The following is a 17124-nucleotide window of genomic DNA, read 5'->3' as shown; positions in this document are numbered from 1 at the left end:
GAGGCTGAGGGGAGGCCTCATGGCGGCCTGCAGCTCCCTCACGAGGGGAGCGGAGGGGCAGGCGCTGAGCTCTGCTCTCTGGGGACAGCGACAGGACCCGAGGGAACGGCATGGAGCTGGGACAGGGGAGGGTCAGGCTGGGTGTTAGGGAAAGGTTCTGCACCCAGAGGGTGCTCGGCTGCTGGGATAGGTTCCCCAGGGCAGTATTCACAGCCCCAAGCCTGTTGGGAGTTCAGGAAGCATGTGGACAAGGCTCTCAGACATAGGGCCTGTTTTTTGGGCAGTCCTATGTGGAGCCAGGAGTTGGACTTGATGATGCTTGTGGCTCCATTCCAACTGAGAATACTGTATGATTCTCTATACCCAGCACACACCTCTTGTCACAGTGCCATGTAACTGGTCATGCTTATAAGGTGAGACGTCATTCATCAACTTCAATGTAATACACAATAGATCAAGAAATAATGCAAACAACTGTCTGGAGTCACAGCTACACAACAGTACAGTTGCACAGGACACATATTAACACAAAGGTGGTGTTTCCTATCTAACCAAAGATATTTCTGTTCCAGGGGACTTGAGGTGTTTGATTCTTATTTATGCTAACAACTTTTGTTGTTGTTATCCCAGAACGAGTGGATTCTTTTCACATGGTATTACAGAATCCCCCCAAATTTAACAGGAACCATAGGTGCTTACTGCTTCAAGTGGCACAGAGACTTATGTAGATGCCCATGCATGCATGTGTGAAAACACACAAATGAGAAATCAGCAAAACATGAGAAAACAGTTTTTATATTAGAGACAAAGCAAGTCCTCACCTTTTCAGTTCCTGTTCTAGTCTTTCAATTTCTTTCTTGCTGTCATTCAGCTGCCCTGATTGAATGTTGATTTGAGATTCTTTTACTTTAAGATCATGTGAAATTTTCTGCTTTGCCTTGTCGAGACTATCGCACAATTCCATCAAGCTCTGGTTCTCTCTCTTCTGAGTTGCAGCTTCATTTTTTTCATTTTCAACCTATTAGGAATATGGACCATTTCAAAATTGTCTCAAGTCTTCGCCCAGTTTAAAGTAACAGTTACAGGTTATATGCTGTTATTTTCTTCATAATCTTTCAAAAACCCTGACAGCACTGAAAGCCTTAGATATACACTGTTCAAATATTCTTAGGTATAAACAAAAAACATTTCTTAGAATTCGACTCCATCACAGTAACACCCAAACAACTTCTATTTACTGACTAGACACAGTCTCATCAAGAATTCATTAGACCTTAAATACTAGTCTATGCTGAATCACTCCTCAGTGATTGTCTCACTGCTCCTTCACATCTATCAGCTTTAGCAATCAAAATACCTTGATTCACTAAACAGAAGATGCACAACAATTATCAAGGGTCACAGCTTTTAAACTGTAAATAGAGACAGACAGCAGAGACTTGCTCTGCCTCCTCTCCAGCTTCTGAGGCAAACTACAGCCACCTGCTGCTCAGCAGTAGCCACTGGGAATTAAGAACTCCAGAATTCCATTCAGCTTTGCTTTCAGCTGATAAGAATTAAGTATTAGCCAGTACTAGCTGCTGATTCTAAGAGTTTTAAAACACACCTATTTGAATACAACTTTTCTTTTTGTTTGGGGAGCACAGCAGTTGAGACAAGATGAGACAAGAACCTGGAAAAGTCACAGGAAAAAAGTCAAGGTAAACTACTAGGCTTGAGTTTTGCTAGAAAACTGCAACAGCTAACAGGAGTAAAAGGCAACCTTCGTCAATTGTCTCTAAACCCTATTCAAACATTACAAAGCAGAATTCAGTCAAATGGATTACTCCTGACTGAGACACAAAAGGACACTCACAAGGAGGGCAAGAGAGTTGACAGTGTAGAGCCAGGTGAGCCAAAATTTGTCAAAAAAAATCCTAAAATAGTCTCTAAAAACAGAAATGAGATGCACACAATCTAAAGTAACAGATAAGACAAATAGGTGCACACAGGCAAGGAGAAACAGTAAGAGGCCATCAATTGTGCGGCTCTGTGATAGAGGAGAGGCCTAGTTATGGTCAAGATTTTTAACAAACATAACAATAAAGAAATGTTTTTCTTAGTCACAAAGCAAAGCCTGGAAGAAGGCCTCTAAGTAAACAAACACCTGGACATCAACAGCCATGCCAAACACTGATAAAAGGCAGTAATGACCATAAGAGTCAATGAGAACTTAACAAATATGATGAACAGCTACAAAAGAATGATGAAGATAAGCAGTTTGTATTTCTACAGTACCTTTTCAGTCAGTGGAAAGAAACAAACCAAGATCACTCTCTTACAACAGAGATTACAAAGCTTTATAATCATGTTTGGCTTGCAGAATGGCATTGTAGGGAAGTGACCATAGTACCTCCATTACCTTCTGTTTCTGTTTTTCCAAAGCTACCTCCAGAGACTCTAACTGGAACTGTCTTTGCTGACGCTCCTTTTTAAGCCTGTCTACTTGACTTTCCAGCTCATGAATCTTCTGAAGAACTCGAGGGGACAGGCCTTCTTTCCACTCCTCCACAACCCAACTCATACTGACTGGGCTTTTCTTTTACACAAATGGGTGGTTGCTACACCTGGAACAAAAGAAAGCACAATTAGACCTTAACAGATGTCAAATATGCCTCTCATTTAAATAAATTGCCTTTTTAAGATTAGCAGTAGTTAGAATGAAGTACTGTACAACCTTGAATTGTAGGCCACCAAGCAGCGACTTTTAATATTAGGTCCTAATGAGACAGAAATGTCAAAATAAGATGAGATTTAGGAAATCCACCTTAATCAATTCCCTTGACAAGAACAGGGTTTCTGTTCTCACAGATGCATGTGACTGACACCCTTCAGAAGCCGTTTATTAGCACCTTATCCCGGCGCTTACACGGCACCCACCCGGCGGCGGTTACCTCAGCCCCCCCCTCACGCAGGGACCACCGACAGCCGCAGCCCGTCCCAGGCTCCTGACAGCCACGCACCTCCCGGGGCTCGACCCGAGCAAATCCCCTGCCTCCCCCTTGGCCCCCCAGCCCCACCTCACGGCTCGGGGCAGCACCGGCCGGCGGCAGCAGCCGCCCCCCGCCCGCTCCGTGACAGAGCCCCCCGTCCCCTGTCGTCCCGCCGCCGCCACCCAGCCGCCCTTCGAACCTGCCGCCGCCCCGGCGCCCGTTTGTGATTCCCCGCTACCCCCCGCTCTATCCCCGCCTCCCCGGCAATGGGAGAGCAGCGCCCCGGCCGCCGGCGCTCCGGGTTGGTCGCTTCGGGAGCGTTCAAACGCTGCTGGAGGAAGGCGGGGCGGGGGGGCGGTGAGGGCCGGCGGGTAACGGCCGGGGGAAGGCTCGTCAGCGTGGGCTTTCGCTATCCAGTAGGAACCTGGGGTTTGAAAAAGCGTCAAAAAATAAAAAGTATCCCAGCAGTATCCCGATGATAATCGGTTAGCTAGGAATAAAGCCCCACAGAAGCATTATGGAGTGGCTTAGAATCATAGAACCATTAGGGTTGGACAACACTTCCAACACCATCCGGTCCAACCGTCCCCCTACCACCAATGTCACCCACTAAACCATGTCCCTAAGCACCACGTCCAACCCTTCCTTAAACACCCCCAGGGACGGTGACACCACCACCTCCCTGATTCAGCTGCTGGGCTTTGGTGGCTCTTTGAGGGATGGGAGGTTAACTCAGCTCGCTGCTGCACTTATTCTGCCCTGAAACAGAATCCTAGAATCATTAGGGTTGGAAAAACCTCCAAAATAGTCTGGTCCAACAAGGGGACAACACAATCCGTGGGGTGTAAATGGCGGCAGGGGAGGTTGTGGGGCTGCAGAGCTGTGCAAGCCTTGGCCTCCGTGCTCCCCACCAGGCCCTGGGCAGGGGGCTTCGGGTTTCGGGACAGCCTTGGTGTAAAACATATAGTTTTATACCAAGTCTGCACTAGCCCCAGAAGGAAGCAACAAGACATCAAACTGATGGAAACAATCCATCTGAAACACGTCTTGGCAACTGAGGTTTTATAAACAGCAAGCTAGAGAAAGTCAGTGATGACATTGAGGCACTCAGAGTTATGGCTGCAGGTGCTGCTGAGGGGAGAGGGCAGCGGGCAGAGAGGTAGGAGCTGGTGGAGGAGTGGGAAACCACACATGAAGTGCTGGCAAGTGGTTTGGGAAGGCCCAGGACCAGTCTGAGCCAAAGGGGATCTTTCACATGGTGGACGGGGAGGAAGGGCATCAGTGAAACCGCTTTGACTTCTAAGACTGGTGGTGTATTTTTCAGAAGGAGAGTAAAAGAGTAGAGACAGCCTTCAGGGTTCTGACAAGGCACAAAAAATAGCAGCTGATATATGCAGAGCTTTTAAGGTGCAGTCTGATGAATGCCTGAATATCCAAGATTAAAAAAAGAAACCTGAGCACTGTTGTAAACTTAAAGATGTGTGAAGAGTCGTTCTGAAGCCTGTTCCTAGCAAGGGTCAAAATCATTCTGGGTTTCTGTGGATAATAAATTAGAAAATGAGTTATTTTATATTTGACATCATTTATTTGACAATCCCTGCAATTAATTAACATGAAAGTTAAAAGGACTCATGGAGGGTACAGAAACTTGCTTTTCTTTTGCTGTATAAACCTTATTTTGCACAATAGCTTCGTAAGTATTATATTGTGTATATTAGTAAATGGAAGTAAATGTAAGATACAAAACTACTAGTAAATGTACCATTAAAGAGTAAGATACAAGAGTAAGTCAAATACAGTTAGAAATAACTAGTTATGAAGGGTGTTAGTAGCAACCATCAGCTTGCCTAACACTTTTAATTATTTCTATTACTCTCTATTAGCTAGAATTCCTGATATCTTTCTAAGAGCCTCTCAGAATTCCCTGATTTGGAGCACCCCATGATTTTGAGGAGGGAGAGAACTAGTTCAGCCTTGTGAAGTGGCTTTTCTTTGTCCTTGAAATTCCATTCAGATCTTTCCAAATGTTAAAAATCACTGTTTACTTTTCTCACCTGCACTCCTTACTATGATTTCAAGAAAAGGTGAAAATAGCAAGTAGAATACAAAACCCACTAAAGGTTGTATTCATATCCTGCATCTTATGTCAGAGCACACAATGGAGTGAAAAAGGAAAGGGAAAGGACTTCTCATGAGAAAAACCCACTCTGCTTGGACACTACAAGGAGCAGAAACCAGATAGAGATTTTCCCCATATTCCACCCTGCCAGACTTGGAATCTTCCAGGTAAATCCTATTTCATGTGTGTCTCCATGTGTGTGTATATATATATATATTTACATATATGCACACACGCACACTCATCAAAGAGCACCTGAGGAGCTGGAGCATTCCCCTTGACCCAGACAAAGAAAGAAAGAAATGGGCCAGGCTCTTCACATCTAACGTGGCTGTAATTTCCCAGCTTTCCTGTCAGGCACTAGAGAGGCAAAAGCTCTGCCAGGCTGCCAGTGAAAGAAAAGAAAGACAGATCTTTTCCTTTAGCCTCACCCAAACTCCACCCTGTACTAAGTGATGCTTCTTGCCTCCGGAAAATGAAATTCTCCATCTCTGCCAATGTGCGTAGGTAACTGAGAAGTTAGCAGTTTAGGTGTTAATACTGGAGTGGCAAGGTTAAGTCTGCGCTAATAAACCCCAGCGAGCAACTGTTGTAAACTACAGTGCTTGATTGCTCATATACCCTTGTTTTAACTTTATCCTTCTTCATATGATCATGTTTCTCAACAGAACCCATACCCTATTCAGTGATCAGAATGAATACAAAGGCACCATTAGGATGCACAGAGAGCCTTAACACCTTTCGTTAACTGTCTGGTTTTAAGCTCTCTGAAAAGGCTGAACTGACCTAAACAAATTTTTTTTTTTACAGTTAATTAAGAAAAACTATAAGATAATTAATTAAGATAAACTATAGCTTTGTTCACAAAGGGAATGGAACATTTCTCTACTGAGAGCTACTGCATTTCTTACCTCCTGAGGGAAACTGCTACTGAAGTGCTCGAAGTGACACCAGTGCTAGGGATGGATGTGCTAGTGGCTAAAATACCTACAGCTGCTCTGTTTGGTGATCGCATCATCAGTGTAGCCTACTAAACACCAGTGGGTAGGTTTCCGAGGACTGAAGAGGTGACTGAGGTTACCTGGCTTGTCTGAGGTGACACAGTGAGTCACATCCAGGTGCTGGACAGGAACCCGTGGGTGCGGCTCCAAGGCAGTTTAAAACACCTCAAGGCGACGTTGCCACATTCCTGCACTCCCTCCTGTTCCCCACCTGCTCCTTTATGACGGCTTTGGTGCTCATCTGAGCTGCTAGGAGAGACGGTTAAACTGGTGAAGAGCGTAATACTAGCCAAAGACCCTTCTGGTAGCATCAGCCTGTACACAGCTTGGGGCTCCGAACTGCTGCACTGTGCGATCGGGTAGGTGCCTGATCCAGCTCAACAGATAGAGCAGGGATATACAGGTGAGAGTGGGCAGGACTGTGGTGACAACTCAGATCAGTCAAAATATTACATATCAAGACCCTAAATTCCCATGCTCTTATCCCTAACACCTCACATAAATGATATCAAGATTTTTTTTTCCATAGTAAATGCATTCTTCAGAACTTGTGTGTTTTGCAGAGATAATACTATTTTACAGCTTCTGCTTTCATTTAAGTTTCTCTTGCATACTAAGAGCAATTACTCCGAATAATTTTCAACACTGGAAAATATTCTCTGAACTTTGCATAGAATGTAGTATTATTGTGACTTTTTATAGTCTACAAACTTCTGCAGCAGTGATATCTTCTGAATTTAAAGCTGCTGAGCTGTTACACAGATGAGCACAGATTGTGCTCATTAGCACAAGCAATAGTAAACTTATTTAGCCACATAAATAATTGAAAATGAAGGGGAGTGTTAGTTGTTTAATGTTTGTTAGTATATTAGAAAGGTGGAGGAAGAAAGCAAACAGATAAAAGAAATGCTGATTAAAGTGCACACATACTGTCTTGACCTGAACAACTGTGATTTACAGCTACTGCGATGCTGTTACAGTAGTGAAAAGGTATTTATGCCTTTCCTCCCTGTTCTAAAACCATTCTTTGCAAGAGACTGAATACATCCATTAGCATAACACTTAGAGAACTAATGTGCACGTATATGAAGAAAATGATAAATAATTGCAGCAATTACATTATGATATGACACATCAAGTCCGTATTGTCTAGGGCTTCTAATTACCAGTTACTGAGCTGTAAATAAGATTGGAACTCTTTTTTTTTTTTTCTTAATGGTGAATTCCCTCTTTTTATATAATTATGCTGCTATCTAGAAACAGCAATACCAAGCAAATCTTTCATACTACAGACACTAAACTTAAAAATATATTAATTGTACTATCAAATGGTGCAATGTCTTACAGGTAAGTAGTAATCAGGTTTCGGGGGCATTGGTTAGACAGGATCCTATTTCCTTTATGGCTCACTCCTCCCTAACTTTCATGGCTCCATAAATTGCACCTCCTTTCATCCCTGTTTTTGTTAGGACTGTATTTTTAACTGTACACAGGTACATCTACTCCAAGTATCATTCTGTTCAAGCAAAAGAAAAGTGATTAAGAAAAAACTGCACTACATATAATCTAAAAGGCATTCACCTTTCATAGCCCTCTCTGCCTCATTCCATCGTTAACCCTCACTTATCTTTTTCTTTAGTGAGGCACGTGGAAATTATATGCTGACATGTACATTACCTCTTTCTCTTGTTGGGACTCTAGATCAGTTTTTCTTTGATTAATCTTCAGTAATTTCCTCTCTTTAACCTCTTTAACTCTTTTCTTCACTTTTTTTTTTCCAATTTCTTATTTCTGTTTTCCTTAAAGGCAACTCTCACCATGATATGTGGCTCTCATCTGCCAGGTTGTCTTCAAAAGTCTGAGTTTCCCTTCTTCACTGACTCTTCTGTTCTCTCAAGTTCTTGATGATTTGTCATGGCCATCCTTGCTGTGTCTAATCTCCATTTGAACATCCTGTTCCCATGAACTACCTACATTAAAGCCTTGAGCCTATACTCTGTTTCTCTTTTGTTATGGCCTATACACGTGTGTGTGTGTATATATATATAAAACCTTTATTTTAATATACATATAAAAGTTTTGTATTACTTTTATGCAGTTATTATCTGAAAATCTGTACTTGCTTTCTATTGTGTTCATCTACTGCTCAAATCTTTTATCAGTGAAACAATTAAGAATGTCACTTTACAGAGTTCATGACAAACTAACCAAAGCAGTTCTTAGCCTCTGCCTATCTTAATGCTGTCTCTAAAATCTTCCAATGTTTTCCTGTTAAAAGGTTGACGAGATAAGACAAAAGTATGCCTTTATCTTACACGCATCTTAACCACCTCAGCATTACTTCTGCCATTTTTGCAGGCAAGTTCTAGGGTGACTGAAAACTCGCTCAGCTAATTGCAGTGGGAAACCCATCTCAAACAACCATAGTCCATGAACCACATGCAGTAGTGATCCAATAGAATAAATACATATGCAAGGAGAAGATGACAGCATGTTACATTTCAATGACTTCAGTTATCAGTTGATCTCCTTACCTCTTCCGAGTCTAAATTTCAACAGTTTTACTGGTATTTCTCATGTCATTTTTGTATTAATTCTTTACAAGAAAATGTTTGTGTGAATTTTAAATTTTTCCAAGGTATAGAATGTATCATGAAATGATAACAGAAAATAATCTTATATGTACCTCTCAACACTCTAAAATTACTCTGACAGGAAACTTTTTCTGAGTTTCAACCAAAAGTGAGAATGAGTATTAGGGCTTTGTTAGAAACAATACATAGTATTTAAAAAGCTGAAGTACACATAGCTGAAGCATTATTCTTTAACAGAGCTCTTTGCTGTCGGTTTCAGAAAGTCTTAAAATTCAAAGTTTTACAGCACTGTCATATACAAGCATGATCTTGTGCCCATTTCACAGAGATAGCAAACATTAATGGCTCAATTAAAGTTACACAAGTTTGTGACAGTCCCAAAAACAGACTTACGATTATGACATTAGCTCTTTTGCTTTCTCAAGAAACCATTTGTCCTGGAGTGGCAATTAAATATTTTCAAACCTGGGTGCCCACAATCAGACATCCAAATCCATGCCGAGATACATAAATAAAGATTATGATTATCAGAAGTGAGCAGCAGGTAAAATATCTACAAATCAGTTGCGTATGCTGACTTCTAGGCATGCTGCTAAGTCCCATGGACTTGCAAAAGAGCTGAAGCTACACATCTGTGATAAATTACATTGAAGAACTGGGTCCTAAAGCTATAAGCTAATAATTTTTGATAGGCAATTGATTGCTTTTATTTATACCTGCTGTAGACTTGCTCTCCCGCCATTCAGGCAGATGTTATACGCACGTATAGAGTGTATTACATAACAGAGCAGCAAATTATACACTTAGGTTTATCATAATAATCCTAAATTAGTTAAATGAACTTCTGTTAAAAGCTAGTCATTTTATTTTATTTTACTTTATTTTTTTCCTCAGGAGACCACCGTTCTCAGAAATCTTAATGGCCTAATGGCCATTGTAAATGATACACCTAAAAGTACTCAAATTGCTAAGCTGTGAAAATGGAAAAAATGTCACTCATTCTGTCCTAAAAATTAGACTGTTTTACCTTGGAGAGCAGAAACAGATGCATAGAGAGGTACATTGCTTATGTCAGTCCCATTTGGAGTGCTTACAACCATGGAATCGAAAGTTCGTTATTTCACTGACAAACGCTAAAGGTTTTTAATTTTACAACTCTTACTGAAGAGCTAAAAACAGGCACAGGTATTCAGTAAGTCCTCAGGCAGACTATAAGCAAATTAGAATATTCAACACAGCATAGTTTATTTGCACAGATAATCAACCAAGACTTTTTCTGGTCTACAAAACTGGGTGCTGGCTTGCTTGTGATAAGCTGTAGAGTACTACAACATGTTAGCTCATGCTTGGTGGCAACAGGTTTGTTTTCCAAGATTGCGTAATCCAAATTCCTTTTCTAAGAGATGACTTTGAGAAGCTCTATTAAATGGAATAATTAATGAGAGCAGAGAATACTAGAGAAGTAAACTTTTTTTTTCCTTGAGGTAAGCTTCAAACATTAAAAGTATCAGTTTATAAAAGAACAAATATGATTTTAGGAATGGGAATTTATACTCGTGCACTAAGTGTCTGCTTATGTTACAATCAGGTCAGTGTACCCAGCTGTTTGTTGCACATGACAGAGATTTTAGGAACACAGTTAGGGTCACATTTACAATACAAATTGGGAATGTGTTGCAACTGCATTCTTTGATTTGATTGTAATGTAGATGACTGTAGGGCTAATTAAACATCATCTACTGTTCACAGGAGAAACCACCAGCTGTTGCTTAAGCACAGTTTAAAGACAGTTTTATACAAAACAGGTTATGACATGGTTTCACCAACCAACAAGGACTGAGATTTTTCCATGTTATAACAAGACTCAAGAATTGCTCTAGCCTCAGTTTAAACACATTCAAAATATGTTTAATACAGGTCTTGCTAGCAAGGTGCTAAGACACTTCAAATTGAATTGCACATGACTCTTCAGATAACACCGATGTTATAAAAGTCTACTGTATTTTGACCCACATAAAATCAAATTTTCTCTGCTAGATAGTAGTTAATGATAGTTAACCATTTGGTCAAGCTGAATGGTGCTGGGCTAAGAATTTTCAGAAGGGTTTTGAGACAACATTCAAGCCTGTCAAATCCATTATTTGGACTTTTTTTTTTTTTAAGTAATGTCTATCTCCTATAGAGTGCTTTCATCTGCAAATCAAAATGCACTTTCTTAAGATCACTATCATTAGCTCAATTTTCAGAGAAGAAAACTATGGTACAGGGATGTGCTGCTACATGCCCAAGATCTCACAGAAGACTAGTAGCTAATGTAGCTGAGGTGCAGTCCTGTGTCAATATTTTTTTCCCCATCTACTCTACCATTCCATAGAGCACCTTAGTATAATAATCCCAATGAAGTTGTAGGAGGAACCAATACAAAAATTAACTTACACCAGGGCAGAGGTAATGTTTTCGAGGTAAATTCCATAAATCATTATAGTAAGTCAATAGTCTCTAAATATTATTTAGAATTGTCACCTTTTCAGCAAATAATAATAATAATCATAATAATAATGCTGTAACATGATCCCCTAGTGGCATAAGAAGACAATACATAATCCAGCCTACAGATGACTGATAGAAGATTAACCTGTCAGTTTTCTCGACAAATTTGAACAAGCATAGAGGTTTGGAACCGGTTGAATGATTTGTATCATTTTAACATGACGTTCCTGAAGCAGCATGAGAAACACCTAAATAAGTTTTCGTATTTCATGAAGCCACTCTGTTTTAACCAGAGTCATATGTTCCTAGCACCTCTTGGAAAACAAAGATATACTTAAAGGTTCAAGGTATCAACAGTCCTGGAAAGGGACAGTAGCACCAACACAATAAACTTCCTTATAGAAGATTCTATGCAGTAACTGACTATGATGTCTGTGAAATTCTGTATTTCTAAAGAACCTACTGCTACAGTCTGAGAGTTTCATATAGACATTAATCATTGCGTTAAGTACTCTCATGAAAAAAGTAATTGTCCTCAGTATTCCGAGTTTCAGAAGCTTCTCTTGGTTGCTAACTTTGAAACACATTTCATTTTGCAGAGTCTGTTGAGCTGACCGTTTAGTAAAAGCTCTTGCTGACAAATAATGTGTATTTATTTTGGCTGTTTTTATTTATTCTAGGGAACTGCGCTGCTGATAGCTGATACATAAAATCTCCTCTCCAGAACTTTCACCTGTCAGGATGTTTATGCTTCTTCTAACATTATTTACAGTGAAGGTAACCGAATAAGTTTTCTTCAAATGCAGGGAGACCTGTGAAAGTAAAAGTGACTGGCTGCTAAACCACAAGTTCAGCTGGAAGACTTCAGGCAGCCAGCACACCACGTTGAGGCATAGCTGCAAAAGTCAATCTTTACTGTCTTAAAAAACAAAGACTTTATACCTCCCACAGTGTGGGGAAAGCCTGAAAGGAGCCTAACAAGTTCAGCCTTAGTTTTGAAGCATGCTACCCTCTCATGCAACCTTCCACTCACTAGGAAGAAGCCGTTTACTGGCACAAAGTTGAACTGCAAAAAATTCAGAGCACAGCAGCTCTATGCTCCATCTTATCGTCTCATTCTGACACCTGATGTTGCTTCCAGATTGCTACTCATAGTTCTGTATCTATATGTGGTCAAGTATAATTCAAGCTGAAATCTTAAATGGTGTCACTTCTCAGTGCCTCAGTGTAGCCATACGTAAAATGGGGATAATTACTTACTTCATTAAGGTGTGGTGTTTGTAAAATGTTTGAGAGTCTTAGATGAAAAGGACTTTCCTTGCAAAATGTAATTATAATAATATTATGCCAGAGGTAAGGCATAGGCCTGTGATTCTACATACGGTATTTAAATACAATTACTTATCTATCAAAATCAAGAATCTGTGCTATTTCTCCCTCTTTCAGCTCCTGATCCTCTTACCATTATTAATCTGAGTGAGCCGGACTCCAATGAATCTGCTCACATATTGCTTATGTGTACAAGTAGCAGAAATACACAGCAACTCAGAGGGAGCATCACTCCTCATTTATCGCTATTTTTCATAGATTTCACATTTGTAAAAGTTTTCAAGTTCTGTCGTCACAGTTTTAGCGTGCCTCCATTTGACACTTCTACAGGTGCCGGCTGGTAACAGTATTCCTATACGCTTTCAGGTACATGAACAATTTTACGTAAATGTAATGTAACACAAAAATAATTGCAAATTGGCCACCAGCGATGACAGGCAAGAGCGTGTGCGCATTGTTTCCAATAATCACACTGCTCAAGCCCACTGCACTCCATTCAACGCCTCCAGGTAGCCCCAACCTTCGTGAGGGCACTGCTTGCTTCCCTAGCCCCGTGTGCTCTGCCCCTTGGCGTGCTCTCTCGAAGCAGGCGTTGGGAAGCCTTGACCGTGTTGGGAACTCTTGATCACGGTGGGAGGCCGTGCCTGTGTCAGGAGGCCATACCCGCTTTGGGAGGCGATGCCCACTCCGGGAGGCCATGCCCGTGTCTGCCAAGCACCGGGCACCCTTCCTGCTTCAAAGCAGCACCGTGTTTTACCCACCCCGCTCCCCAGCACGGCACGATGACCCCACAGCGGCCCCTCTCCCGCAGCCCTCTCCCTGCCCTGCGGGGAGCCACAGGCGAGGGGGGCTCGGCGGGGAGCAGCCGCCGTGTGCCCAAGGCGAGGCTGCCGGAGATGGGCAGCCAGCTGCCCGGGGGGGCACAGGAGCTTCGAGAGCCCGTCCCGGCCGGTCCCTGCCGGCCCGGGGAGGCGGAGAAGGGGCGGGGAGGCGGCGCGGGCCGGCCCCAAACCCTCAGCGCTGTCCGCGCCCGGGGAGGGCTGCTCGGGGCAGCCGCCCCCATTGGCAGCGGCGTGCGCCCTCCTCTTCCTCCCTCCTCTTCCCTCCTCCGGGGGGGCTTCAGCCCTCCTCTTTCCTAAAGGGAGGGGGGGGGAGAGTATTTTTTTTAAAAAAAAAAGAAATCCCAAGTCGTGTCCCCGACGTCTCAGCGGCCGCCCCACATTCCTGGCATTCCTGCGCCGTGACTCCCCGCACCGCGCCGCCCCGGCCCCGGCCCCGCCGCCTCCGGCTCGCCCCCGCGGGCCGCCCGTCCCCGCCCTGCCGCCTGCCTCCTTCCCTCCTTCCCTACCTCCTTCCCTGCCTCCCTGCCCGCCTCCCTCCGTCCCGCACCCCGCGGGCGGCAGCAGGAGCTCCGGGCGCCGCCGCCCCGCCGAAGTTCCCCGCCGTGGCCGGGCCGGGGCGGCGGGAGCGGCTCTCCCTCCCCAGCGCCCCGGGGAGCGGCCCCGCCGCTGCTCCCCGCCCGCAGCCGCGGAGCCGGAGCCGCCCAGCAGGTAAGGAGCCGAGGGCTCGGGGCTCAGCACCGCCTCGGGAGCGGCCCGGCTCGGCGGCAGGGCTCGGGGGGCAGCGACCAACGCAGCCGGGCTCGGCCGGGGGGCGCCCGGCGGTGCGCTGTGCCCGCCGCTCCCCCCTCGCCGCCCCGCCGCGGCCTTTGTTGCTCGGGGGGTCCCGGAGCACGGTCCGGGCGCTTTCAGCCCCCCCTTTTTTTTTGTGTCCGGCCGCCGTGGCGAGCATCCGTCCCTCCAGCCGGCTGTGCCCGCAGCGGGGTGCGAGCAAGCGGCGGCCGGCAGGGCTGCGGTTCAACGTGCTGTCGCCCAGAAAGTTTTCTGGGGGTTTTGGCACCTAGCCTGGTGCCGTAGTTGGAAGGCATACTTCTACCTGAAGCTGCTTCTTTATTTTTTTTTTTTCCCCGCTAAAACTCTCTGTAGATAATCACTGCTGGCTTGGGTTATTTCTAGAAATGCTGTTAGGTGGTGGAGCCCCTCGGAGTTTGGGGAATATGCCTCTAAAATGGTTCCCCCCTATCAGAGGCTGCCGCCTGCCAACCTCTGTATCACGAGGGGTTTTTCTTGGGGGAGACAGCCCTGATGGGGCCACTCGTCCGTCCAGGGGTGTCGTGGCACGCAGGTGACACAGCCCTCGTGCTTCCCCTTGGGGGTCCGTGTCTGACATCCAGCCCTCATTACGGGGCACAGCATAAAGCGTGTGTTGATGTTACAGGAATGTAAGTAAGCTGTAGGCCCCGTTCTGCTGTTGGCAGGGCTTTCTTCAACTCCTCTTGGTTTCTTCGGGAGGCTGTGCCAGAGCTGCTTACAGGCAGAGGGCACTTGTGTGTATCTAATGGGTCGTGATACAGAAGTTGGGAGCTCTGCGAAACTTAGGGCTCAAAGAACGGCCCGCCAGCTAACAGGCGGTCCCCAAAATCTCTGGCAGAGCCTTTCCACCGTGGCATTCATGTATGACAAGCTTGAAAGCAGGACTGGCAGCGTGCGGTCTCGGAGGATGCAGTGGTGCAGACCAAGGCCAGGGGGAGGGCTGCGGGGCTGATCTGTGAGCAAATTGAGGTTTTGTGTCTGCTTTGGACAAACAGTTTTAAGCAGGCCTTTTATATGCTTCTGTAATAGGAGCGGTGTTGTTCGTGGGGGTTAATTAGCAATCAGTGTTAACACTAATGCCTGACTGCTCTCCTGGTCATTCTTGTCCAGCAGAAGCCTGTGAGTCAGTTATCACAGCGTAGGCACGGAATGGCTTTCTATGAAATAAATCTGCTCTTGCACGCTTAGAAAATTGTCTTGGCCACCGGTGGCTCCTCCAATCTTGAATGAAATATTTATTATTAAAAAAGAAAAAAAAAAGTTACCTACATACTTCTGGTAACTGTGCTGTTTGCTTTTTCTCTGTTTGCTTGGTACCACTACAGCCAAAGGGCCTGCTCATCATGCTCTTTCCTCTCGTATCCAATGAGGCTGTGTTTGATTAAATGTTAGTCAAGTAGCTCATTTTAATTCGGATTTGATTTTAGCATAGGCATGTGCGGTGCGAGAAGTGAACTTTAACAGCGGCTCCTCAGCTGGAAGCAAGTCCTTCCCTGTTCCAAGGGTTAGCCAGCTGAGGGGGGGTTATAAACTGCTGGTGATGTGCAAATCGTGCTGAGTTCTCAGGAGATGTTGCTGCTCAGTGGTTTATAGGTCTTAGTCCTGCAAAGACTCACCCATGTGCTTAAATTCATCTTCACAAATACAGCTTTTGAAACTGTGGAATTTCTTTTATATATGTAATGATAAACATGTATGCAAGTCTTTGCAGGAGCTAGGCTATAATATTTAGTATGTCATATATTTGTGTATGTGTATCCAGCTCAATTACAAGGAGACTTTGATAAAGGCTTAATTTTTATGCAGAGCAGGTGCCGTAAAAGTCTTTTTCATGTCCAAGTCCACCACGAGCGCAGCGCGCCTTGGCCTGTTGTCCTCTGTGGAATTCCAGAAGAGCAGATTGGTAACACGCTGTGCCACTGTAGATGTTGCTCCTCCTGCGAGGAATCTGCACAAAATCCTCTGAAATTTTGTCTGAAAAGCGAGTGCAGTCTGTCCTGCAGGGTGCCCAGCTTCTGCTCAGGGCTCCTGCACACCCTTCTGGTTTGTGTGCAGTGAGCTTGCAGCTGACGAGGTGATGTACGAGATGACATCTCGCATGCTCTGCTGGGATGAGGCTCCTCACAAATGTTGGAATAGGCCTTGGAGCAGGAGCTCTTCCCCTGTCCTCTTTCTTTTGGCAAGAGGAGTGGGGAGGACTCTGGAGTCTGAAAGGACTGAGTTGAATGTTCAAGTGTTGGAAAGTTGATGTTAGGTGCTTGATGGGACTTTTGTTGACTCAGTCTTCATCCCTTTCATGAAATAGTGGAAGTTGATTTAGACAGGTTTATAATACATCTTTACTTTTGGTTTGTGCACATTATCAGGATGCTTGTTTTCTTTTTTTTTTTTTCTTTCCTGTCTCTTGGTGGCATTTGGTTTGACAGCCCATTCTTCACAGAGAACTTACTTATTCTTCTGTGAACCCATCCAATGGTTTTGTAATGATAAGCAACCAGAACACAACATTGGTGCTTGTTGAAATTTTTAAAGCCAAAAGATGTAACAAGGTACAGCTTTTCATAAATAAGAAGAACTTGTCAAAATGGTTATTGAAGTTATTAATTTTTACATAAAAATCAGATTGGGCTTTCCTTGTTAAGCCTATACCCATCATCCTTTTCTTCTGCTTGTACCTCTAAAGGTTTATGTAAACCTTTAGGTAATTTTAATCTGCTTATTCATAGCTTGTGCTTTGGTATGTAAGAAATAAAGGAATCAATAAAAACAATACTTTTAAGGCAGCATGGTTGAGAAATTTTTCTTTTGAATTGATTAGTATGATTGCCACTAAATCTGTTGCTGTTTTTTATTTGCTAACATATAATTGAACATTTTAAAAACATTTTGTGAATTCGAGGATGGCTTTGTGTGAAGGATCAAGGATTAGGAGCACTTAATTTATCTTCAACTTTCAGTGCATACCAT

The 17124-nt window shown here is 43.9% G+C and overlaps 2 protein-coding genes and 1 long non-coding RNA gene across 3 annotated transcripts in view; 2 read left to right on the top strand and 1 right to left on the bottom strand.

The window, feature by feature from the left end:
- CENPF (centromere protein F) overlaps positions 1–3151 on the bottom strand; it is a 36975-nt gene extending 33824 nt beyond the window's left edge. Inside the window, exons 1-3 of the mRNA XM_066993654.1 lie at positions 3060–3151; positions 2402–2606; positions 822–1018 (exon numbers count right to left, since the gene is read on the bottom strand). Of these exons, the coding sequence (XP_066849755.1) occupies positions 822–1018; positions 2402–2563 (359 nt within the window). The 5' untranslated portion in view covers positions 2564–2606; positions 3060–3151. The remainder of the gene's footprint in view (positions 1–821; positions 1019–2401; positions 2607–3059) is intronic.
- LOC106031576 (uncharacterized) lies at positions 3055–12340 on the top strand. The gene is made up of 3 exons (XR_001204362.3): positions 3055–3388; positions 5123–5258; positions 11857–12340. It is a non-coding gene; the product is annotated as an uncharacterized lncRNA (long non-coding RNA).
- Positions 12341–13820: 1480 nt separating this feature from the next.
- PTPN14 (protein tyrosine phosphatase non-receptor type 14) overlaps positions 13821–17124 on the top strand; it is a 118264-nt gene continuing 114960 nt past the window's right edge. Inside the window, exon 1 of the mRNA XM_048057472.2 lies at positions 13821–14055. The gene's annotated coding sequence lies outside the window, so the exon portion shown is untranslated. The remainder of the gene's footprint in view (positions 14056–17124) is intronic.

This window comes from Anser cygnoides, chromosome 3 (assembly GCF_040182565.1).
Source record: "Anser cygnoides isolate HZ-2024a breed goose chromosome 3, Taihu_goose_T2T_genome, whole genome shotgun sequence".
In the NCBI taxonomy this organism is placed as follows: domain Eukaryota; kingdom Metazoa; phylum Chordata; class Aves; order Anseriformes; family Anatidae; genus Anser; species Anser cygnoides.
Note: the sequence above shows the minus strand (reverse complement) of the source record. Positions and strands in the feature narration are given on the sequence as shown.